We start from the raw sequence: 25619 nt of genomic DNA on the forward strand, positions 1-25619 counted from the left end.
AGATGTACAGTGAAAAAGAAGTTATATTTTTGGTGAGAACTGGTCTATTCTCACCGAAATCCAACTGGATCACTACAGAAGACTGTGGCTGTTTCTCAATGTGCGTTCTTTTGTGTTCTTACGTTCTCGTGGATCCAAAGCCAAAGTTAAATTCCAATACTCAAGATCGCAAGAACAGCGATTGCATAAAATTACCTGGATGTGTTCTTGATAAGGCCGAATATCAAGGATGCATCAGATGGTGACTTGTGGGGAAGAAGCCGGTACTATGGTGGCTGACGAAGGACATATATCAGAGGTTTTACCTCAAGAGTTTCCCGCTGTAAGATAGCGAAAGTGTGACGGCTTTTGAGAGTCAGTATACTCCGTCAACATTTGTTATTTTGTTTGGCATCATTTTAACATAGTAATAAACACATGAAGGAAACAAGTGTTTACACACTTTATTCATTTAACATGTCACTAGTCATGAAAAACCTCACTGGTGTGATGAAAATTATGCTGCTACTGGTGTGATAATGCCAGTAATTCTCTCACTGCCTTTGTTGTGCCTAATTCCGATTGCCTGGCTGGAGCCTACCCCTCTTCGCGTGCACGCGCACAGTAATGCTGTGTTTGTTCTAGATGGCAGTAAAAATTCGGAAAATTCGTTCAAAGGCTTCACCCTGTTCAGTTGAGTGGGAAAGTCACTTTGTTTTACCTGTAGATGGCACCATAGACTCAGAAATTAAAGTCAATGGCTTTCAAAAACCTCCTCATTTCAAACGTCTTTGCCAAACGTGCATATGGCCACAGTTATATTAGTGTTTCTACACAACTCGTGTCATTTAACACATTGATGAGTCATTTGAGGTCGTTTTCTTGGTCTGCTTGAAAGTAAAATCAGTATGAGTAGACTTTTACACTGCAGTGTCAGCAGCTCACGAAATAATTACATATTTTAAAAAAATATTTTCTTTGTCATTATTACACGTTACTAACTCTTGCAATGAAACGATATTGTTCAAATTCACAAATTTGTGTTTAACATGCATGATTATTTTTGTATTAGTATTTTTTATCATAAACCTGTTAGTTTTAAATGATACATGCAGTAGTCACATGAAATGTGCTGTAATTGCCTATCTTTCAACATTGGCAGAAAAAAAAACCATTGTCATATACCAGAATAATATCTGTTTATTATGAGCGGAGTCATTTTCAGAACCTATCTAGATTCTAACTCCCTCATTCTTCTGCCTGGATGCTCAGATAGTCATAAAAAATAGGTTTGGTGAGTTAAGACAGGCAACATTATAAGTCAAATGAAGAATTAGTCTCTTTTGACATAAACAGCTTCATTATTCCGGGAGGTAATAACTGGGCAGAGTCATTTTTACCCACCAGCCTGGATTCTACCTCTGTCATTCTTCTGGCTGGATGCTCAGATAGTCATAAAAATAGGTTTTGTATATTAACACCAGCTACACTGAATGTCACATAAAGCACTTGATTGTACTGAAATAGACAGTCTTATTATTCAGGGGGGTAATATCTGGGCGGGATCATTTTTACCAACCTGCCTGGATTCTACCTCCATCATTCTTCTGGCTGGATGATAAAATAGTCATAAAAATAGGTTTGGTGGATTAATAAATGCAACACTGTGTGTCACATAAAGCACTTGTTTGTTCTGAAATAGACAGTCTTATTATTCAGAGGGGTAATTACTGGGCAGAGTCATTTTTACCAACCTGCCTGGATTCTACCTCCCTCATTCTTATGTCTGGATGCTCAGATAGTCATAAAAATAGGTTTGGTATATTAACACAAGCTACACTGAATGTCAAATAAAGCACTTGATTGTACTGAAATAAATAGTCTTATTATTCAGGGGGGTAATAACTGGGCGGGATCATTTTTACCCACCTGCCTGGATCCTACCTCATTCTTCTGTCTGGATGCTCAAATAGTTATAAAAATAGGTTTGGTTGATTAATAAATGCAACACTGAATGTCACATAAAGCACTTGATTGTACTGAAATAATCGTATTATTCAGTAATAACTGGGCAGGATCATTTTTACCCACCTGCCTGCATTCTGCCTCCCTCATTCTTCTGTCTGGGTGCTCAAACAGTCTTCAAAATGGTTGGTGGATTGTCACAAGCAACCTTGTATGTCCCATAACACATTTGATTCTATTGACATAGACTGTCTTATTGTTCAGGGGGTTAAAAACTGGGTGGGGTCATTTTTACCCACCTGCCTGGATTCTTCCTCCCTCATTCCTCTGGCTGGATGCTCAAATAGTCATAAAATAGGTTTGGATGATTGAAACAAGCAACACTGTATGTCACATTAAGCATCTGATTGTACTGAAATAGACAGTCTTATTATTCAGGGGGGTAATAACTGGGTGGAGTCATTTTTACCCACTTGCCTGGATTCTACCTCCCTCATTCTTATGGCTGGTGGCTCAAATAGTCATAAAAATAGGTTTGGATGATTAAAACAAGCTACTCTGTATGTCCCATAAAACATTTGACTCTTTTGACATAGAAAGTCTTATTATTTAGGGGGGGTACAAACTGGGTAAGGTCATTTTTTCCCACCTGCCTGGATTCTACCTCCCTCATTCTTGTAGCTGGATGCTCAGATAGTCATAAAAACAGGTTTGGATGATTAAAACAAGCAACACTATTTGTCCCATAAAGCATTTGACTCTTCTGACATAAAAAGTCTTATTATACAGTGGGGTAAAAACTGGGCAGGGTCACCTACCTGCCTGGATTCTACCTCCCTCATTCTTCTGCCTTGATGCTCAGATAGTCATAAAATAGGTTTGGTCTATTAACAAAATGAACACTATAATGTATGTCCTATACCAAATTTGATTCAAATGATCATTAAGCCTGTTTGAATGTGTCCTTCATTTCTTCATAATTGTAACAAGCAGGACACAGAAAATGCTATTTTGATGTCCCTGAACACATGATTGGTGGTGGTACCACTGATTGCAGCAGTCACAGGCAATCTGAAATTAGGCAAAAATGTATGATCTTTCAGCAATGTTACGCACAGACACTGTAACTGTTGGTGGACTGTTGGTGGACTGGGTACTTACCCAGTTATTATCACCACTTTCCTCCCCATAGGCATGGCACAGCTGGCTCAGGTCATCTAAAAATAACCAATTAAAGTGAGGAGGATAACATGAATGCTCTAACTCCATCAATGTACACTATGCATATTAAAAGAAATTGTGCACGCTTTTAAATCTAAATGGCACAGGTGAAATTCTGCTAACAAATCTAAGCACAGTGGAAAATCAAAATTGTCTCTAAAATACATTGCAATTACATTAAACATACCGCTGTTTTGGAAAAGAGTGACAGCTATTTCCTTCCTTAATTCTTCCACTCCCTTTGCCGTATTAAGGAAAACACTTAGCTCCTCTCTGAGTACACATTCAGAAAAACTAAAAAAGAAGAAAAGAAGCTATTTGATCATATAGAGAAATCAAACATAAATTAGACATCAGCAGACAATATACACCATAATTATTCTACATTGTGTTTCCCAAGACCATGCTTTAGGGGATTGACAGTTTAGGAGGATAGCATACATGAGCTATTTTGCATCACTTACTTTCAAAGCAAAGACACCATAGGATGTGCCATCTTGTTGTTATGAGCGAGGCGGTGTATTAATTGACCACCTTGAAACATTGCATCCCTTGTGTCACAAAAAAGCCCTAAACATATGAAAATCATCTTTATTGTAACACTGAAACAAAACTGATTTTATTTAGCAAGAAATTATCGATTTAGCACATGAAAAGCACATTCCGTAGATTAACTTCAACTACCTTGTTACATCCTGGCATCGTTTAAGATTTGACAAACTGTCTCCCATGGGGTCAAGTAACAACCTTTTAAGTTTTTTAATCATTACAAATTTTAATAGTTAGAAGATAAGGACAAATGTATACACATGTTTACGCATTAAATTATATCATGTTAAATCAACAATTTCTATTCAAATGAAGTCATTTCAGTGTACTAAAAAAGGTTGAAAAAAAAAAACATCACTATAAAAGGTTATACAGTCTTATTAATAGTTCAGTATCTACTATGTACAGACCTGTAAATAATAGAAGCCCACAATATTAATTGAAGGGATGTTACAATAGCAATACTATGAAATCATTTAACCTGTAGGTTATACTGAACATGTTTGAAATGTACATCTAATGCACAGAATTAATAAACAATAATTCCATGAATTACAATAAATATTAAATTAAATAATAATAACACCACCAACTGGCAACCACTGAGGTCTTCAGCCCCAGTTCTGAGGGGGGCATACATTATTACCCTATGAGTTTAACTTTACATTTTCACTTCAAACAAAAAGTAATATCCTTCGCTGTCATAGGTCATAAAGAGCTAACAAAACTTATCGAAACATCAAAAGCCACAACATGTATGTTAGATCCAATACCAACTAAGCTCTTAAAAGAGGTATTCTCTGTAATCTTAGAACCTCTTCTTAATATTATTAACTCCTCGCTATCCTTAGGAAACTTTAAAATGGCAATTATCAAACCGCTTATTAAGAAGCCACAACTTGATCCTGGAGAACTGGCTAATTATAGATCGATTTCAAATCTCCCGTTTATGTTGAAAATACTAGAAAAGATAGTATCCTCCCAACTATGTTCATTTCTGCAGAGAAGTAGTTTATATGAACAATTTCAGTCAGGATTTAGGCCCCATCACAATACAGAGACTGCATGTATCAGAGTTACAAATGGCTTGCTCTTATCATCTGATCGCGGCTGCATTTCACTTCTAGTGCTTTTAGATCTTAGTGCTGCATTCGACACGATAGATCATGACATTCTCTTGAATAGCCTAGAGAATTATGTTGGCATTTGTGGACTTGCATTAGCATGGTTTAGGTCCTATTTAGCAGACCGCTACCACTTTGTCTATGCGAAAGTTATACCAAACAAAAGTAAAGTATGGAGTGCAACAGGGATCAGTTTTAGGGCCTCTGCTTTTCTCCTTGTATATGCTTTCTCTGGGAGATATTATCAGGAAACCTGCAGTAAGTTTCCACTGTTATGCCGACGATACCCAACTTTATATTTCTTCAAAACCTGACAAAATTTCACAATTCTCCAAATTAGCAGAGTGTATCAATGAAATAAAAGATTGGATGGCCAGAAATTTCCTTCTACTCAATTCCGACAAAACAGATCTACTAATGACTGGACCAAAAACCTCTAAAAAGAAGCCGCTAAAATATAATTTGACTCTCAATGAATGTGATGTTACATTGTTTTCAACAGTGAAAAACGTAGGTGTTATATTTGATACCAATCTGTCCTTTGAAAATCAAATTACCAATGTTTGTAGACCAGCATTCTTCCTCCTAAGAAATATTGCTAAATTATGACACATGCTCTCTCTGTTGCTGATGCTGAAAAAACTAATTAATGTGTTCATGACCAAGACTAGATTATTGTATTGCATTACTGGGAGGATGTCCAGCAAGATCAATAAATAAACTTCAATTGGTTCAAAATGCAGCAGCCAGATTGCTGACTAGAATGAAGAAATATGATCATATTAGCCCCATTTAATTGTCGTTACATTGGCTACCAGTTAAATTTTGTATTAATTTAAAAATTCTGTTAACTACGTACAAAGCTTTGAATGGTCTAGCTCCGCAGTACTTAAGTGATCTTCTACCATGCTATATTCCATCATGTTCATTACGATCGCAAAATTCTGGCCTGTTAATAGTTCCTTGAATATCAAAATCCACAAAAAAAGGTAGATCCTTTTCATATTTGGCTGCTAAACTATGGAATAGTCTCCCTAACACTTTTCGAGATGCAGACACACTCACTCAGTTTAAGTCTGGACAAAAGACTCATCTATTTAGCCAGGCATACACCTAATTTATCCTTCAACTCACAATTAGGCTGCTTTAATTAGGTATGCCGGAACCAGAAACCAGAAACATTGATCATGATCTATAACTCTGCAATAAATTGAATGGCATCCATGCTAATATTATTCTATTTGTTTCCCTGTCTCAACCTCGGTACTCCTATCCTGGATCCAGCTCCTTTCCTGCTTCTTGTTGGACACGTGTCTCTGAGTGATGACGACTAATAGCAGCCGGTGCCAGCCAAACATCACCAGTCTATTATGATGGACTTCAGAAGATGAACTGATGCCAGCTCCAACCACAAGACATGGAATACATCATATGCCATTGCCTGAACCTTGGACTTAGGTTAGACCTCACTGAAATTACCGGCCGGTTGAACTGCGATGCACCTCACTGATCTCTGCCTGCATCACCTCAGTCTAATGATGGACTACACTCTTATAATGGAATTGAATCTATCAATTAATTGCCAGCAAAACCCTTCATCAGCCAACTAACAAGGACAATGCATCTATGTGAACTTCTGCAGTTAATCCAGGATGGACTTCAAAGACATTAGTCATTAATGTTACAGTTCATACTAAATCTTTGTTTTAAACACTGACCCTTAACACTTACTTAGTTTAATAATTTTAAACCATGACTTGCACTATACATAAGTAATATTGGCATTATATTCATGATGTTAGCCAGAGGGGAACTGGCCCCCACAGTGAGCCTGGTTTCTCCCAAGGTTATTTTTCTCCATTAACCAACATCTTATGGAGTTTTGTGTTCCTTGCCACAGTCGCCTTCGGCTTGCTCACTGGGTTTCTAAATACAATTATTATTTAATTACTTATTTTTAAACACAATTCACAATCGTATTTTATCAAATTACACAATGATGACTCTAAGACATTATAGATATTACAGTTTCATTTTCTGTTAATGCATGATTTTCTGTAAAGCTGCTTTGAAACGATGTGTGTGCGTTATACAAATAAAAATGACTTGACTTGACTTAATATTTTTTGGTCCACAAATCAACATACATTTCTGTGTCCACAAAACGTTTAATAGCCAGCATGACAGAATGTTACATTAATCTCTTTACCCATCTTTCCCTACATTTTTAGGAAGGGTAAAGCAATGTTTTACTTGCATAATTGTGTATCTGGACAGAAAGTTATCTATGGACTGATTATGACTGAAAATAAATATCTGAAAGACAGTTAAATTTTTTAATTACTTTGCTACTGTAAAAGAGGAGTGTATTTTCAAAACATTTCTATTAAACTCATCTAATTATTAAAACTCTTTCTATATTGTATTAATGTATACCAAAAAACAGTGCTGTGTTGTGTGGTCCAGTTAAACATGAATGACCCTATGGAGACCATGGATATACACCTAACTGGATACATTTCTGTGTCTTCCTCCTGGTCTTCCTTATCCTCTCTTTGTTAATTCAAGTTCTACTTTTGGTTTACAATGAAAAAATGTGTGCCATTTATATATTTGAGACAATGATGAATTGCGATTGTGTGATTTTGGTAAATGTTTGGTTGAGTTTGCACTGGTGCAACATGTTTTCTTTACAGAAAACATTTCTGTATAAGCTTATTTAGTGATATGATTTTAGATTTGAGTGTGTTTACCATGCTAAATATTCTAGACAACACTTCTTTGAGAGGGACTATTATGACCTTTTTGACCTCTCTAATGGACCTCCTCTACACAAAGTCATAGATTGTGTTATCTCTCTTGCAGTCTATGAAGACAAACTGCAAAGGCTCACACACAAGTTAAATGTTTATGATAATGTAAACAATTGTGGCTACTGGCTACCATAACCTGGCAATACACTAAAAATAATTAACTTATTTTAAAAACTATTTAAGCACCCAGACAGTAGAATGAGGGAGATAGATTCCAGGCAGGTGGGAAAATATGACTCCGCCCATTTGTGAGCCCACAGAATAATAAGACTGTTTATGTTAAAAGAATCAAATGCAGTATAGGACATGAAATGTTGCTTCTGTTAATATACCAAACCTATTTTTATGACTATCTGAGCATCCAGACAGAAATGAGGGAGGTAGAATCCAGGCAAGTGGGTAAAAATGACCCCGCTTGGTTATTACCCCCCTTAATATTAACACATTCTATGTCAAAAGAGTCAAATGCTCTATAGGACATACAGTGTTATACTTATTAATCCACTAAACCTATTTTTATGACTTTCTGAGCATCTACACAGAAGAATGAGGGAGGTAGAATCCAGGCAGATGGATAAAAATGATTCAACCTAATAATGAACCCCCTCAAAAATAATCCAGGCAGGTGTGAAAATATGACCTTGCCCAGTTTTTACCCCCCTGAATATTAAGACTTTATATGTCAAAAAAGTCAAATGCTTTATGGGACTTACAGTGTTGCTTGTTTTAATCATCCAAACCTATTTTATGACTATCTGAGCAACCAGCCAGAAGAATGAGGGAGGTAGACTCCAGGCAGGTGGGTAAAAATGGCCCCGCCCAGTTTTTACCCTCCTGAACAATAAGACTGTCTATGTCAATAGAATCAAATGTGTTATGGGAAATACAGTGTTGCTTGTGTCAATCCGCCAAATCCGCATTTTGATGACTGTTTGAGCACCCAGATAGAAGAATAAGGGAGGTAGGATCCAGGCAGATAGTTTAAAATTACCCCACCCAGTTATTACCCCCTGAATAATGAGGCTATTTATGTCAAAATATACAAATGCTCAATAGGACATACAGTGTTGCATATATTAATGCACCAAACCTATTTTTATGACTATCTGAGCATCCAGCTAGAAGATTGAGGGAAGTAAAATCTAGGCAGGTGAGTAAAAATGACTCCGCCCAATTATTACCCCTCTGAATAATAAGACTGTTTGTCAAAATAGTCAAATGCTCAATAGGACATACAGTGTTGCATTAATCAATCCACCAAACTTATTTTTATGACTATTTGAACATCCAGCCAGAAGAATGAGGGAGGTAGAATTCAGGCAGGTAGGTTAAAATTACCCTGCCCAGTTATTACCCCCTGAATAATGAGGCTTTTTATGTCAAAAAAGTCAAATTCTTCATGTTGCCTCTGTTAATCCACAAAACCTATTTTTATGACTATCTGAGCATCCAGGCAGAAGAATGAGGGAGTTAGAGTCTAGACAGATTCTGAAAATGACTCCGCTCATAATAAACAGATATTATTTTGGTATATGACAATGTTTTTTTTCCACCAATGCTGCAAGATAGGCAATTACAGCACATATCCTGTAACTACTGCATGTATAATTTAGAATTAACAGGTGTATTTATTAAAATACTACTAAAAAAATTAATCATGCATGTTAAACACACAAATTTGTGAATTTGTACAATATCGTTTCATTGCATGAGTTAGTAGCGTGTAATAATGTCAAAGAAAATATTTTTCTCACATTAGACGAGTTCTACGTCCTCCTGTCCTTCCGAACTTGTTCTTCCAAGGTGGCTCGACAAGACTGGTCTCCGCAAGAATGCATGTCCATTCTTTGCATTCTTAGAATTGAGAAACACCCATTGATTAAACCACTGGAGTTTTATGGATTATTTTTTATGCTTCAAAATTTTGGTCACCATTCACTTGCTTCGTATGGACCTACAGAGCTGAAATATTCTTCTAAAAATCTTCATTTGCATTCTGCGGAAGAGAGACTGTCATACACATCTGGGATGGCATAAGGTTGAGTAAATTAAGAGAACATTTTAATTTTTAGGCGAACTATCCCTTTTTAGCTACTTTGGATTTTATTTATTTATTTTTTTGCACTTGAGGGATTGGTTGGGTCTCAATCTCAATTGAACTATCAAAATTTATGTCAAATTGATATTCAATAGAGATTTTGTAGAGCTTAATGACCGACAATGCCCTTTACTTATTACCTGTTTTACATGAAATATTTGAGAGATTATCCCACTGGCCCTACCATACACTTGAGATGTCTGAGAGTAGGTATAGCATCATATTTCAACATTGCCATCTAGTGATCAGCATTATATTGCATGCCTGACTTTAGTTCCTCTGCTGGAAATGTGTTTGGACAGAGGGTCAAAGTGGCACAGTAAAAAAAGGGCATTAACGAAGGACAAATTAAATGAAGACAATATTTCTTTGCAAACTTTTCAAGTTTTATCATGTGGGTTATTGTACATCAGTGTTGTATTCCAGAAGGTTTGGTCAAAGCCAGGAACAAAGGCTAGCATCATGGGTTTCCAGTTTCAAAATCTGTCTTAATTATCTTTACATATATACAGTCATTCATATACAACAATACCACAAAGCAGCCTAAAATATTGATTGTATATATAAATATGGCAATCTAACCCTTTCATTCTGCTATGCTCTAAAATTAAGCCCACTGATGGAGTAAGCATTCCATTCCAAACACTTCTGTAACAGTAATCAAAACTATAACAATGATAATCTTTATGGATGCATTTAAAGTAATAGAAATCTATGGGGGAAATGTATCTGGATTCATTTTGGAGGAGGTCTGGAACAAATGTCAATCACTTCATGGAATGCTTCAGTCTCTGGTGTACGAGTATCCATTTCTCCAGCTTTCTCCATGAACATAATCACACACGCCACTCTGCTGCTTAACAAAAGTTTCAGTATGGAAAAACAAAATACTTCGTATAAAGAATTCTGACAAAAAGTCCCATTGTTTTCTTTTCTTGGATCCCTTTTCTAGGGTAAGCAACTCGTCTTCACAGAAAAAAAACTGAAGGCAAAAGAGAAGAGACTTCCAGGGAGCATGCCAGTACACTACTTACTCTTCAACAGGTGACATTCAAGCCAAATCTAATGGTTTCAAGCATCCTCTGACATTCAAAGAAACCCTTCTTCTTTTATAGAAACACTGCTACCCATTTTGTGTTTTACTGAAGCATTGAATACAATAGGACTGAATCACAATGCATGGAAAAGTACAACTACAGTAATATCATCAGACCTGCTGTGCAAAAACACACAAGGGAACAGCCAATACAGGCATACATGAAAATACACTTTTTAAGAAACATCTTCAGTATTGCTTCATCTCAAACTTAGAAAGATTTAGTGCAGTGTTCAAAAGTTCTGAACATTAGGTCATAGTTATTATTTCGGTCTATTACATAATGTGATTTTCTTTTTTTTTCTTCTTCTTTTTTTTTTTTTTTTTTACAAGACCGACATGAATCTGACAGTCTGAACTTTAACCCCAGAGTCACTGCATCATCTCAAGTCTGTTTAGGACAAAAGCAACAAATGCCAAAGGGTATTTGGAGCCCACTTTAAAAATAAAAATCCATAATAATTTGGCCGCAAGTTACTGCAGTGAACATAAATGTTTGACATTTTATGTGAAAATTGTTTTTATGTTATATACCCAGTAATACTCATTTGATTATCCCAATTTGAATATACATACATGTGATATTTCATCACTTAATCAAATGCATTCAATTAAAAAAATATGTGAATTATTTTGTTTAGATTTTTAAATAGTTACTATGAAATCCTTCTGATTTTGTACTACATTTTCAGTGACACTTTTGAGGGTTGAGTCTCAACAAATGTACAAATTCATAAGTCATCCTACACCACAGAATAAAAAAAATAAATAAAAAAATGTAATTGTGATATTAATCAGTGTATAAAGATTTCATTGAGGGAAATTGTTTTTTTTTTTTCAACAAAGACACAAAGAAGCACTAAACACAATGCACAGTATAACACAGGGCAAATGTGGCTTTTGAATGGAGATCGGAAGGTAATTAGTTCACTGCTGATAACAAAAGTCAGTACACAACCTCTAGTGCACATTTTGGTAGATAAAGAGGCAGATAATGGTGGGCCTTAATCACTGGCCTGTGTTAAACAAAACAACCAAAAATAGAACTCATACATACACTATCCTTGATCAATATCTGATTATTAACTTAAAATAGTTATATAAAACTGAGCACTCTACAGCATTATGCATTACTACATAAAACTACAATAATAAACAATAATGGTCCAAATAAAACAAAACTACACTCTTCTCCCTTAGAGAAAAAATAATAATGTTTTATGTGTTCAAGGCTGAAATGCAAACTCCTGAAAATTGACTGAATAACGACTAGAGAGTGTGATTTGGGGCAAGAGACGATGATGTCTGGGACTTTGCACAGACAGCTATGCATTCGTGACAAGGAAAATTCATGACCATAGCATCAGTCTGTTCCAGCATTATTAATTTGATGTTAAAAACTTGAGATGAGAGACTCAGTAATACACTGATAGCCTACTAAACGTTCAAGGATGCGATACCAATATCTTCAATATCAGACAGACATTTATCTGAATTTTTCAAAATAAACAACCAACATTGAATTCTAAGAGCTCTGTGATTGGAATGCTCATTTTTTCCCCCTCAAACTCTTCACTTACAAGATCAAATATACAGTACAATACAGAAAAAAGATAATAGTAAAATAAAACCATTTTCAGTGGGAAACAGAGTAAAAAAAAGTTCCTCATAACGTGGTCACTGAGAAAGAGGGGTAAAGAGTGTGTGAAAGATTGGGAAAAAATAATCTGTCTGACTCCCATATCAGATGTATTGTTTCAGTTGGTTTAATGATGATTATAGGGATGAAGCTGAAAACTTTGACATTGATTGGAGCTTTTGGGACTGGTTACACACCAGAGGCGACACTTAAACAGTCTCAGAGCAAAAATAGGAGGAAAATCATTGAAGAGAAGTATGGGTTAAGGGAGAGCTAGAGAGTAAGTGAGAAAGAGGCTTTGTTGTAGCCTCCGTCTCTGCTAGCATCTTAGACCCAAGTCTCTTGTGGTCCTACTGCATTGCTCTATCTGGCTAAAATATCAGGGGTGGGCACTTTCACTGTTCCTCCAGCCAAGAGGGCTTGTCAGCCCCTGGTGGTTTGAGTTTAATGTTGAACTGCTTGAGGGTTTGTTCCAGCTGCTGCTGGTTTCCGGCAAAGTAGGCAGAGATGGCATTATGGAACAGCAGGAGTTGTTTGTGCATTACTTTGACCTGTGAGAAAGAGACACAAACACACACTGTGTCAGATGTGCCACTGATCAAACACTTACTAGCTACAGACAGAACAAAGATAAGCAAGAATACATTTTCACTGTCCCCACAAACAAAATTCACTTATTCATACTCAAAACCATGTAACCATAATATTGCACATACAGTGGCAAGAAAAAGTATGTGAACCCTTTGGAATTAGCAAGTTTTCTGCATTAATTGGTCATAAAATGCGATCTCATCTTCAAAGTCACAAGTATAGACAAAACACAATGTGCTTAAGCTAACAACACACAAACAATTATAATCTTACATGTCTGTACTGAACACATCCCATTAAACATTCACAGTGCTGTGGAAAAAGTATGTGAAGCCTTGAATTTAATAACTGGTCGATCCTCCTTTGGCAGCAATAACCTCAACCAAGTGTTTCCGGTAGCTGCGGATTAGACCTGCACAACGTATAGAAGGAATTTTGGACCATTCTTTCAGAACTGCTTCAGCTCAACCATATTCTTAGGATGTCTGGTGTGAACAGCTCTCTTGAGGTCATTCTACAGCATCTCTATTGGGTTAAGGTCTGGACCCTGACTGGGGCCACTCCAAAAGGTGGATTTTTTTTTTTGAAGCTATTCTGTAGTGGATTTACTTCAATGTTTAGGGTCATTGTCCTGCTGCATCACCCAACTTCTTCTGAGCTTCAGCTGGTGCACAGCCACCCTGACATTATCCTGTAGGATATCTTGATAAACTTGGGAAATAAGTTTTCCGCATGTGGTCCAGACCCCGAAGCAGCAAAGCAGCCCCAAATCATGATGCTCCCTCCACCATACTTCACCATGAGTGTCAAGGTGGTCTTTGGCAAACTTCAGGCGTGCAGCAAAGTTTTTGTTGGAAAGCAGCAGCTTCCTTCATGGTGTCCTGCTATGGACACCATGCCTGTTTAATGTTTTTTGTATAGTAGACTCATGAACAGAGATGTTAACCAGTTCCAATGATTCCTTCAAGTCTTAAGCTGTCACTATGAGATTCTTTTTTTTTTACCTCGTTGAGCATTCTGTGATATGATTTTTGAGTCATCTTGACTGGATGGCCACTTCTAGGGAGAGTAGCCACAGTACTAAATCGTCTCTATTTATAGACAAACTGTGGACAGATGAATATCTAAGCTCTTCAAGATAACTATGTAACCCTTTCCAACTTTATGGAAAGCAACAATTCTTGATCATAGGTTTTCTGAGATCTAATTTTTTTTGCAAAGCATGGTCCACATCAGCAAACTCAAAATTTGTAAGTGATTTTTATAAGTCAAAGTAGCTCTAACCCACACCTCAAATCTCGTTTCATTATTTAGATGCCAGGTTTGCCAACTCCTGACTCTAATTAGCTTTTGTTGATGTCATTAGTCTAAGGGTTCACATACTTTTTCCAACCTACACTGTGAATTTTTAAATGATGCATTCAGTATGTACAAGAACAACACAATCATTTGTGTTTTATTAGTTAAAACAGATTGTGTTTGTTCATTATTGTAACTTAGATGAAGATCAAACCAGATTTTAAGACAAAGTTAAACATAAAGGTAGGTAATTCCAAAGGGTTCACATACTTTTTCTTGCCACTGTAAATAAACAACAATAAAGTTCTTATGTTTCTAAACTAGAATACAAAATGGCAGGTTAGCAACTATTCCTTTTGTAGAGCAGTCTTAACACCAGAAAGAACAGTCCAATACCCTTGGCTGATATAAAGAAGGAAATGAAGGTGGTTCGAGCACCTTATTTTCTTCCAGGAACTTGAGCTTGATGGTGACATCACTACGGAGCCGTTCATATTTGTCCTTCTGGATCTGGTACTGCTGCTGAGCAGCCTCAATACGAGCCATAGTAACAGCATCCCGCGGGCCCATGTTCAACTCCTCTAGATCTGCCCTGTACGCATCATACTCTAGCCTACAGGACATCAGGGAAAAATAATTCGTAATAAATTCTCCACTGCATTTCCATAAAATTTCCACACAAGGAATGATACTGCTCAAAGCAAAATGACTAAAAAAAACTAACATTAACTTTTTATAGATTGTGATGCCAAAAATTACTTATGCAAGTTATTATTGGTTAAATCTGTCTTTGATCTTTGAGGATGGAGATAAATACAGGATACAAGGATAAAACAGCACAAGGGGACAAACCTTCTTAGTGTACCACATGAAATAATTAACTGTGATAGAGGATATGCTACTGCCTTTCTTTTCTGTCTAAGGACTGAGCAAGTGGGCCAGCCAGTGTCAATCGGACCTGTTGGTGCCCCACTTTCAGTTCATTCAATACCATCTTGTCTGCACGTGCAGTAATATTCAATACTAAGCCAGACAACAGTAATGTTTAATGACCCTCTCAAACGTCCAGTAGCATTACAGGCTAATTAACCTAGAACAATTGAGGTGAATTTCCAGTCCAGCACTTTTTTAAACACTTTTTATAACACTTGGAGCACCTTTGAAAATCACAATCAAGATCAAAGGTGTAAAACAACAGGCTTCAGCTTTTACCTGGCATTCTCATACATCTTGATGGTCATCAGTGTGTCTTCCATTGTCTTGTTCACCAGTGTGTTGATGCTGGACACGAAGAAGTTGATAGCACCAAGTAGAGTCTCTCCATTCTTGCACAACAGCTTCTGTGTTTCTGCATTGTAGCCAAACTCATCCTTTTTGTAAATATTACCAAAAACATTGTTAAATATTGTACACTCTTATGACAAGTTAAAAAGACTACAATAACAATCACAATCTGCTTTTATGTTTAAATAGATTAAGACAAATAATCTACAATGCTAGAAAGATTCCTGATGGATCTTGAGTCTCAAAAGCAACATATATCCATATTGCACAATACATGAGCCAAGTTTATACCAGTCCCATAGTTTTGCACATCAATCACATCAAATCTCATAAATCTTAAGATGGCTGTGACGGCTTACCCGAAGCTCTGGAGACTTCTGACTGAGGTCGGCAAAAGTGTCCCCAAGGGCGTTCTGCGTCTGCACCATGCTGTAAAAGTGGTTGGTTAGTGCTCGTGCTAAACGCAGCACATTCTCATACTTTCGTCTGGTTTCCCGCAGAACATCGATCTGAGCCTCCAGCTCCAAGTCCACCGTACGTGAGCCACGACCAAACCTCTCAGAGATCATCTGCTTGGTACACTAGAGGAGAGACAGATAACAAACACAAATGGCTTTAAAATAACAGATAACAGCACATGGACTCTAACAAAAAAAGAATAAACTAAGAGTAAAGGAAGCTGTTAAACAATGTAAAATGCTCCACACTAAATTTAAATTAGTAAAAATGGTACAGATTCAGTTTGTTGACAAACCTTGTAAGTGTTCAGACCCCACTTCTTCATTATGTCAAACTTTTCCACAGCAATACCTCTTGAAGCCTCATCTGCTGTCATGGAGGAACTGCTATTGGTGTGATGCATGTTGGATCCTGATATACAGAAAAAAACTCACAGTAAGTCTCTTATTAAAGTTTCCAACAGACAAATCAAGTTTTTTTATTATACAAATATCTATTCATCCTCAAGAACCTACACATTTTCATCTTATTGTGGCAATCAGCTTCTGTATGTGAGACAGATGATGATAGTAAATGAGTAAATAAATTAGTGTAAATGAGTGGGGGAATGTTGTCCAAGAGCACTTAAATGAAGGGATCTTCCAGCACTCTTTGGGATAGCTGGGATGTCTTCTGATTGGCTGGCTATTCGGCTGGCTGCAGTCTGGCTTGGGGCAAAGCTAACACCCCTGGACCTCATTCGAATGTCTGGAGGGGGTCACAGCCAGGGATAGTAGTTGTTGTTGGGGAAATGGGGAGTAAGTGGTGGATAGGTTAGTGGCTGGAAAAATGGGGAATATGTTGTACAACACACGAAGTTAAGTGTATGGAAAAATGTCAGTGAAAGGCAGTGCGTATGTGTGTGAATATAGTATAGGCAAAGCAGGATAAGCAGAGGGAGAGGAAAAGGAAAAAAGAGATGGTGAGAGAAAGAAGGTAATTATGTAGTGAGATTAAAAAACATGAAAGCACATGATGAATATGTTAAATCTGCTGCATGATGACAAACAGATGGAGACTCACTTTACAGTTCACTTAGCATCAGTTTCATTTATTTTTACAACTAAAAGTAATTTCTACAGAAACAGTGACTGGGAGTACCATACAGTATTGGTCTAAAAAAAAAAAGAAAAAAAAAAAGAAAGAAAATCAGTTTTCTTGTCTTGATCTGATCTTTGATCACCAGAAATGCATAAGCCCAGCCATTCTGCAGCAGATTTTTCTAAACATTGCCTAAACAAAGTCAGCAAGGATAAAAGCAGATTCAATTTTCAAACTGATTTCTGTAACAAAAAGAAGACAAAAGGCTCCTCATCACAGGCAGAATTTCTGCTAGTAGAAATGCAAAACTTAACCCTGGAAGAAAGATGAGAAATGAAACCCGTTCCAATCTGCTAAAAGAGAAAATGAAAGCCAGGAAACAAGAGTTGGAGATGTGATTAAATTTGCTCCAGTAGAATGGCATCCCTTGCCCTGGGAAAGGAGAAAACAGCTTTGAAAAGGCAATAATTTAAGGCACCATAAGAAGGTGGAGAAAGATAAAGAAGAGAGATGGGGTGTGAATGATGGATGAATGACCTTGTCCTTCATTTGGAATGCATCTGTTGCCCAGAAAGTTAGTGTTAAGACGAATGGCAGGGCCTGAGGAGGAGCAAAAAGAGACAGAAAGCCCTCAATGAATCAGCCACCAGAGAAGGAAAGGAATATATTTACACATTTTTATTCAGATCAGATTACACTTCAGATTCAGATGTTAGATATACAGTATGGAGCTAAATTAAAATCAAAAGCAGAGTCTATTTTGGTTGGGTTACATTGCAAAACTTGGCCTCATATTTTGTATTTATTTAGATTTCAATTACAGGGTATATTAAAAAAGCCCTGAAACTCATTTGTATTTCAGCATCTGTGCCCCTTTTCACTCTAGTTAATGTCAAACTTTAAAGCCATTAAGCATGATTCACACACTGCATATAGCCTACACAGTGCTGAGCGGCCGATGCCTCTGGAGGCCCAGGCACCTTTTGTATTGCACCATAGGAAGGAGAAGGAGTGGAAAACAATACTAAAGTCACTGAGGAAATTATGCAAATCTTAATGTACAATTCTAACTGCACCCCCCCCCCCCAAAATTGGGTCTGTTTGTTTGTGTGTGTTGTATTTCCCAGGTCTTTCCTTATTATACCTGACACCAAGCCAGTTCTCTTTGACTGATGCAAAATAAAAATGACAAGGAAGTAGTCATCCAATCATTTTCCATCATGGTAAGTAACATCAATAGTATGATGTTATGTGTAAGTGTATGGGCAAAAGTGTATAAAACGGGTAAAGAATAAGGAAAACCAGTACAAGTATGTGGTGAAAAATTGATTTCAGATAGATATGAGTAATATTTTAAAATCCCAAATGCTTTCCTTGAAATTAAAATTAAGCAGGATGGCAGTTTACTTGCACAGTGTGATACAGAAGTATCACAATATGTTAAGAGCACAAAAGAGTTTAAGAGAGCTGACCTTTAATGGAGCTGGTTGGAATGATGCCTTCTGTTGTGCCTCCATAACCACCTGATACAATGCTGGTCTCATTTAGGTTGGGTCCCGACACCATAACCTGCTGCAAATCCTACAGACACAGAATCAGAAGGAAGAAAGTGTCTTACTTCATTACAACCAGGACATTATTATTCATGTAGTGAGGTAATTCTGTAAGTCCTACACAAACATACACACATCTGCAAATATTGTACATGATTAGAGGACAGCGTTTTGGGTTAGAATCACTTTAGTCCCAGAATTAAACAAGAATCACGGATGTGAGACATTAACATTTTTACCTTTGTAACATCGGTATTTTTACATAAAGTACTGTGCAAAAGTTTTAGGTTATTGTGAAATTTGAAACATCCTGTAAAGTGAGTATATTTTCAAATATAATGCCATGAGCAAATTCTATGTATCAGTTAATTTCATACAAAGTGCAGTAAACACTAAAAAACTAAATTAATATTTGGTGTGATCACCCTATGTGAGCACCAATTCTCCTAGGTGCACTTGTTTGCAGTTTGTTAAGGTTGTTCTAAGCATCTTGGAAAACTTGCCACAATTCTGTTTATTTAGGCTTTCTTAATAGTTTCTGTCTCTTCATGTAATCCCAGACTGACTCAATGATGTTGAGATCCAGGCTCTGTTGGGGCAATACCATCTGTTGCAGGACTCCTCGTTCTTCTTCAATTCTGTTCTGTTTGCAAAAGGAATGTGTGTGAATCTAAAATGTATATTTCCTACTGACACACTAAAGCAGAAGACATAAAATAACCATCTAAAGTTGTTAAACATCTAATGTGCCCAAGACTTTTACACAGTACTTGTTTCCTTCATAGTGTAAATGAATTTGACACCAAAGCTTACCAGGCAATTACAGCAGAAGCAAATAGTCTATTATTCAAACCAAGCCACATTAGTGACTAAACAGTCAACAACACCTACCAGGGCTGTAAATGTTATCCGAGACCACACAAGTAAACAAACAAACAATACAACGCCTGTAATCAAACTAAACGGATTAAGGTTTTTACATTAGAGATACGGAGTTAACTGGTGCTAAAAAGTCTCTAGTTGTTGGTTAATAATACAGAAGGTTTTTTCTTTTTTAAACAGGATGTTTTTCAGAGCAAACAAACTAAATCTGTATTAACTGGGTTTGTTTCTGACCTCAAACACTGATTTTGTAATGAGGAGTGACAGAGAAAACATCCTGTTCATTGTGACAAGGTTATGGGGAGGACTAAAACCATTTTATGCAATAAGACAATCACATGCATGCACGCACACAAAAAGCCATGTCCCCTCTTCCCAGTGCTCCTTCTCACCCTGTGGCCTGAGGGACTCCCTACCTTCTCTTTTAAGCTCCACTGATTCTTTGCAGCCTGCACAGACATCAAGGGAGAACATGGCAACAAAAAGAAAGATAATAAACAAAAAATGAAGCAGCACAATGTACAAAAGTATCAGACATGAAAATGACGATGGAGTAGTCTGTTCAAATGCAATGGAAATTCATATTTTAGGGTGTATTAGCACCTTCTAATAGAATAATGTGACACTGACACACATAAATAAGATTTTAACAAACTTGGATGGTGCATCAAACAAGGGGGAAAAAATGGTTTGTAACAAAAACGTCAAGGCTATATTCTGGAAACTTCCATTTAATTTTCTAAGAAAATTAAGAAATGTATCTGAGCTACATTATTCTGTTTAATTTCAGCCATCATTAAGCAACCAATAAGCCTCCTTTATGAATTTTATGAGTCATAACAGATCCCCTGTCACTTCAATCATCTCTCATCTCTGTCAACAGAGAGGGAGAAAAAATACTTTTCAATCTCTCTTTGGGTAAGGAAAGACAAGAAGACCTAGAATGCATTACAAGTCTGTTCTCACATTCTGGGCTCAATGTTCCCGATCTTTTTAAAGTGTAATCTGCCTTTTGCTAAACCATTACTGCATATTTGAATATTATCAATTGGAATGCTCCAAGGATACGCTTTCTAAATGGACATTACATGCGAATGACACAAGAAAAAAAGTTACACCAATCTGAATAATAAAATAGAACAAAGAATCTTTAGTTCCTTGTAGGAGCCACCCAAGGAACTAAATCATTTAACTTGTGTTTGCCTTAACACGTCTTCTCCCGGATCCAGTGCAACAGTTTAGTTGTCTTAGAGAGGTGTGGCTTATGACAACATTACCACTTAACCTTTTATGTACAATGGTTTGAAGAATGGCGAAAGATTTGAACACTTTCCTTTTGGCCGAATTAGCCTGCTACATATAAAACACACAAAGACCTTGAAATCAAGAAACATGCAAGATTTTCAGTATGTTATCACCACAAGCCATTCCTATGAAACAAATATTTAACTAGTCTTGACAACTCTCATGGGAGATTTTGTGAAACTCTTTAGGTGACAACACCAAACAAAGTGGGTGGTCCCCTAGATAGATGTACTAAAACTGAACTCCAAAACTTTGCTGCAAACCCACAACTTTCCACATTTTGATACTTATATAATTTTTATATATAACTGGTTAATTTAATTCCTGATTATTTGATATGATATGAATTAAGATTGCTAAAGGAAAACCTCAACCAGTAGGGTGAATTCAGGTAAAAAAAAAAAAAAAAAAAATTAAGGCCACCTATTGACACTTCTCAATGTCTCAAATTCAAAATAGGGGTAATGGGGCAAAAATCTCCCAGTGCCAATTGTTTTTTGCTGAAACCGTTTATGGCCTTATAAATGAAAACCGCTCAAGGTCTTTACATGACCTTACATGTTGTCAGCTTACTAACTATAACTGGTGTAAGATTGTGCATGCAAACACGTCCAGTATCAAAAAAGTGTCTCAATTCACCTGACTCACCCTACTTCCATATATCTCTCACCTGCTCCAGGCTGTCATCTTCTGCCAGGGTCCTGGAGTCCCCATTACTGTTAATGGGAATCTCCATTGTGGCTGCTTTACTCATCATACTGTCCGCCATACTGGAGTGTTACTGAAAGAGAGAATGAGATTTAAAAATAACACAGACAAAAGAAGAATAAGAAAAGAAAAGTGAGTTCCTAATATTATAAAAGGTTGTTAGGTCTGTGACATTACTGCATAATTTATTCACAGACAAAGAGCTAATAGTTAACAATGTAGGCTTTAGACCACAAGATCATGATTGTTACTGGCTGATAAATAACATTATCAATGCAAAGCACAAGGTCTGGTCTTGAATTTGAAGGGTTTCTATTTAATGCTGCAACCTCTACATGACATTTTGTCTTTAGAGACAATAACAATTAAAATTCACAAGTTATTATGTACTCCACATCCATTTGCTAACTGTAGATGGAAAAGAGTTCACTCTGGAATGTCCTGTTCAGAAGCAATCATTATCAGATCTGAGAGCGCCCAACCCCGTTTTTACCATGAAAGGAACGGCTACAGAGTTCAAGTAGAAGATCTTTCACTCCAAAGCAATTAACCTAGTCGGAAACCCCTCCTAAACCCTGAGTTTCTATATATTTCAATGTATATTTTTGAACGGAAACATTCAAAGACCCAAGCTCAAAGAGGACCAGGTGCTTCAGTTATAGGCCTACCCTTAGAGCCAAATCATCTCACATCTGTGAGGGGGGCTTCACAAGCACGACTAAGCAACATGTCCTGAAGTGGGCTTTCATTGTTAGCTCTCATAAAGCTCTCTGGCTCAGCCTTTTCAATGGGCAGAATAAATACAGGAATGCTGAGAACTATGTAAAAATCATGTGACTCAAGCATGTGGGTATAAGCTACAGCTAGACAGGCGCTCAGAGAGGAAGGCTCATTGCTCAGAGGACTGATCTGAGTGGAGTGGCATCATAGCCTGCATTCACATAAGAGCCATTTAATTCTGCAGAGTGCTAGAGCATGAAATTTAGGCAGGAGATAATCTAATGATTCAGGTCTTATCTGTGAACCACAATAATGGAATACCGGCATTAATAAATTTGCACTCAGTGTATAGTGGTGATAGTGGCTAGCAGCCAGAGCAAGTGCTCCTTTGCTGTGATGATGGAATGAAGATGGAATGAAGGGGAAAGGAAGGGTCACGGCTTGTGGGATGCTGTTACCTAATTCAAGGCATTAAAATTAAAATGAACAGCATTTACATTGCTTAACTACACTGTGGCAAAGTCCTTGATGAGAGCAAACAATGTTTCTACAAGGCAATTCACAATGGCTGGTGTTGGCCTGCAATATCACCTTTAATTTATCAGCCACTTGTGGATGGGAATGACAAACTGGATTTCCTACTTTGAGTGTATATAATGTGGTGGTCAATATCTACAAAACAACATCTACAATAAGATGCAAGTAATGGAGGGTTGTTAAGAAGGATTGATGGAAACTCTATCCATAGGAATGCAATTATTCAGAAGGATTCTGGGATTTTATTATTAACTTGATCCATTTTTGATCAGTTGTCATCATATATGCTAATCCTTGGTTACATCCCATCTGATGACTGGGTAGATGGACAGACAACTTAGCCTCTGGGTCAACCCAGAGATGAAATTATATTTAGCTACATTAAAGGAATATTCCTGGTTCAATATAATTTAAGCTCAATCAACATGCATTTGAGGCATAATGTTGATTATAACACATTTATTTTGACTTATGCCTCCTTTAAAAAAAGTTAAAATCTGGGTTACAGTGAGGCACTTACAATGGAAGTGAACGTTTACAAGATGTAAACAATATGAGTGTCAACATGATTTTAGAGGTTTTTTTTTTTCTCCCCAATTTGGAATGCCCAATTCCCAATGTGCTCTAAGTCCTCGTGGTGGCGTAGTGACTCGCCTTAATTCGGGTGGAGGAGGACGAATCTCAGTTGCCTCCACGTCTGAGAGAGTCAATCCGCGCATCTTATCACGTGGCTTGTTGAGAGCGTTACCGTGGAGACATAGCACATGTGGAGGCTTCACACTATTTTTCGCGGCATCCACGCACAACTCACCATGCGCCTCACCGAGAGCGAGAACCACATTATAGTGGCCACGAGGAGGTTAACCCATGTGACTCTATCCACCCTAGCAACCGGGCCAATTTGGTTGCTTAGGAGACCTGGCTGGAGTCACTCAGCACACCCTGGATTCGAACTCGTGACTCCAGGGGTGGTAGTCAGCGTCTTTACTCCCTGATTTTAGAGTTATAAAAATCACTTACTAACCTTTCCTGTGTAAAGATATACCCAATTTTACAATTTCGTTACCATGACAATGCAACTCCGTAAACCCTATAATCCAGGTAATTTAGTAGTTTGCCACAAAACAATGATTAAACAATTTAACGGCTCAACTAATACATGATTTTTAACAGAAGAAACAATGCAACAGCTTTTGTAAAATTATAAGCTTCACATTTCTGCCCCATTCACTTCCATTGTAAGTGCCTTGCTGTAACCTTGTTATTTGTATTTTTTTTAAAGGGGGGGGGGGGGGGGGTGACTCAAAATAAATTTCTGAAGTAATCAACAAAATGCCACAAATGCAGTTGACTGAGCTCAACTTGTATTGAACTGGGAATATTGCTTTAAACATCTTGACATATGGAACTCTTTGCAAGTTGAATTTACTACTTATTTTATGAAAGATTTTAAGAAGTCACCTGAAAGATAAAAACAGATAGGACAGCAACTTGACAGTCACAGTCAAACCAAACGTGCATAAGTAATCTTGGCCTTTTATTCCCTGATTTTCCACTGGATTTGAAGAGGCAGCATGTAATTTAACCAGTGCTGCTTCTATGACAACCACTACAGCAAAAAGTACACGTCACGAGCTACAGCAGGTAGAATGATGCCTCATTATGCTCCTTCCTAAAGTCTCAAGGGATCGACATGGAACAACAAGCCATTACAACAAAACAGCCACCAAAAGCATATTCAGAATGTAGGGTATATGTGTGTGCACTAGCGGACTGTTGTGTCGCACATTTATCGAGTGACTGCCAACAGGTGCGACAGGTGACGGTGGGTTTGTTCCATTTAACCTACAGCGCCATTTATTTGTGCAACCTCAGGCAAAGACAAAAAACAAAACACATTCAAGCAATCTTTTCTCAAAAGCATAAGATATTTACTCAGTCTATAGACATTCTATTTTTTTTTTATCACATTACCGACCTTATGCACATTAAACTTTGAAAGGCTTATTCTATTTCTCATAATGTCTTACTGTCATAATGTACAGTCGGCTGGCTCGCGCATTAAAGGTCCAAGTAACAGTCCATCTCGCCCTAGGGCCTTACATTAAAACATCGCTTTTCGTGCATCGGGACGCATTTAACACACTTGGCCTGTAAGCTTGTTAGCAAAAGCCACAATTATTTTTTTCCGTTTTGTATTTTGCCATTTTGCACTTTAGAAACGTTTGCTAAGAGCGAGGCGGACTGCATATAAATAAAGATCAAAATTATAAATGGTTATCTTACCTGTGCCGTTTCCTATTCTAGGATTAGCTTTTTGACAAGAGTGCTGGCGATTTTATCCCAGTTCGTGCACATTCAAACATAGACCCTTCGAAACAATCGGAAAAATAATTAAATAATGCATTAACGGAGACTGAATGTATGTTAATTTATAAGCAAGCGGCTTTTCGCTTGCTCAGCCGATGCCACTATGTCCGCCAGCGGCGGCTTGTTTGTATTATTGGGCGAATCAGCCTCCTGTACCATGCGGATCTGACGACAAGCGCCAACCTTCCTCTGTCCAACGTGGAATACACACACAGCTTGCGCGGGGAAGCGGCCATGATGAGAAGGGAAACCTGGAGCCAATATGCACCTGTCACTTTACGATCAGCTAGGAAATGAGAGGAAGACCTATACAGAGAAGTAAATAATAGTCATAATAATTGTAATAC

The 25619-nt window shown here is 37.3% G+C and overlaps 1 protein-coding gene across 9 annotated transcripts; it reads right to left on the bottom strand.

Moving 5' to 3' along the window:
• Positions 1 to 10113: 10113 nt before the first annotated feature.
• On the bottom strand, positions 10114 to 25401 carry arfip2b (ADP-ribosylation factor interacting protein 2b). 9 transcript variants are annotated; one of them, XM_051686018.1, is made up of 10 exons: positions 25189 to 25401; positions 21608 to 21718; positions 20049 to 20081; positions 18670 to 18778; positions 17735 to 17797; positions 16413 to 16528; positions 16018 to 16239; positions 15587 to 15744; positions 14813 to 14987; positions 10114 to 13035 (listed from the first exon to the last, which is right to left on the bottom strand). In XM_051686018.1, exons 2-10 carry the CDS (start codon positions 21704 to 21706, stop codon positions 12880 to 12882), a joined length of 1131 nt encoding a protein of 376 aa, XP_051541978.1. In that variant the 5' UTR covers positions 21707 to 21718; positions 25189 to 25401; the 3' UTR covers positions 10114 to 12879. The 9 variants fall into 9 exon arrangements, with proteins under 9 accessions (XP_051541978.1, XP_051541977.1, XP_051541979.1 ...); XM_051686017.1 differs by having other exon boundaries at positions 20025 to 20081; XM_051686019.1 differs by lacking the exon at positions 20049 to 20081.
• Between the last annotated feature and the right edge of the window lie 218 nt (positions 25402 to 25619).

Source organism: Myxocyprinus asiaticus, chromosome 43, assembly GCF_019703515.2.
Source record: "Myxocyprinus asiaticus isolate MX2 ecotype Aquarium Trade chromosome 43, UBuf_Myxa_2, whole genome shotgun sequence".
NCBI lineage: Eukaryota > Metazoa > Chordata > Actinopteri > Cypriniformes > Catostomidae > Myxocyprinus > Myxocyprinus asiaticus.

Excerpts from the sequence above, each read along its gene's own strand:
- arfip2b (XM_051686017.1), bottom strand. The coding sequence starts at position 21,706 with ATGGCGGACAGTATGATGAGTAAAGCAGCCACAATGGAGATTCCCATT. Across the intron at positions 17,798-18,669 it reads TCCAACCAGCTCCATTAAAG|GCCCTGCCATTCGTCTTAAC; the intron begins GTCAGCTCTCTT and ends GCTCCTCCTCAG. Across the intron at positions 15,745-16,017 it reads AGAAGTCTCCAGAGCTTCGG|GATGAGTTTGGCTACAATGC; the intron begins GTAAGCCGTCAC and ends ATTTACAAAAAG.